Source organism: Chrysemys picta, chromosome 7 (assembly GCF_011386835.1).
Source record: "Chrysemys picta bellii isolate R12L10 chromosome 7, ASM1138683v2, whole genome shotgun sequence".
In the NCBI taxonomy this organism is placed as follows: domain Eukaryota; kingdom Metazoa; phylum Chordata; order Testudines; family Emydidae; genus Chrysemys; species Chrysemys picta.
Window position 1 is genome coordinate 84,517,021 of NC_088797.1, and position 952 is coordinate 84,517,972.

General features: G+C 35.6%; 1 protein-coding gene across 1 annotated transcript; it reads right to left on the minus strand.

Moving 5' to 3' along the window:
- Positions 1–219: 219 nt before the first annotated feature.
- On the minus strand, positions 220–651 carry ATOH7 (atonal bHLH transcription factor 7). The gene has a single exon (XM_042856977.2). It carries the CDS (start codon positions 649–651, stop codon positions 220–222), a length of 432 nt encoding a protein of 143 aa, XP_042712911.2.
- Between the last annotated feature and the right edge of the window lie 301 nt (positions 652–952).

Here is a 952-nt window from a genome sequence, read left to right on the forward strand (position 1 = left end):
AGATTTATTATACACATTTCATTAGTAATAGGGAAACAATCTTTTAGATGCATAGCAAATAATTTTCAAAACAAACTTATTTAAGCAATATCAGCATAAGTAGTAAACAAGAATATAGCTGTTATAATGACAAGATTACCTTATTCAGCAGCTTAATTCTTGCTAATTTTTCAAAATTACTCATTTGGTCTGTTGAATTATACTAGTCCATAATTAGTTCTAATTAGCTATTTGAAAATGGTCAGGTGGATAACTGAAGATTCTTTGTGTGTATGGATCATTGTCTGTTTCCATTTTCTGTCCCAGATAAGTGTGGTAGCTCTCCTGATGGAAGTGTTCACAGTGAAAGTTAATCCAGTCTCTTTCAGTGCTGTATCTCTCTGCTTCAGCAAGGATCCTAGTTAGAGCCATAATGTAACTTAATGCCATCTGAAGGGTCTCATATTTGGAGAGTTTTTTATCTTGACCCCACTGTGGAACCACCTTTCTTAGTCGATCGAAGGCTGTGTTCAGTCCTTGCATTCTTCTCCTTTCCCTGGCATTAGCAGCCAATCTCCTTTTGGCAGCACTCTCCATTCTTTCTGAGCCACATTTCACTACGCAGCCTGTTCCACTTTTGCACTGGGTATCTGACTCTAAACCAGAATCCATGTTTGATTTAGAAGATTTCATATTTTTGCCACTTTAATTCTGAGCCTTCCTCACCCTCCCAAAAAAATTGTAGTAGCTGGAATGTGTTGGTAAAAACAGTCTTAGAACACAATATCTGTACTTCGAGTGTGTTCCCAGAAGTCAGAGTGAGAGGTTGTTTTTTTTTTTTTGGTTTTTTTTTTTTTTTACAGCATCTCCAAAAAATAACAGTTTTCCAGGAGTTTTACAATTGTTGCTTATTGTTTAATAAAGAAAAAACAAACAGAACTGTAGTTAGCAACTAGCTTGTTACTGTCATTCT

What these genes read in the sequence shown, in the direction of transcription:
- ATOH7 (XM_042856977.2), bottom strand. Translation starts at nt 651, where the DNA reads ATGGATTCTGGTTTAGAGTCAGATACCCAGTGCAAAAGTGGAACAGGC.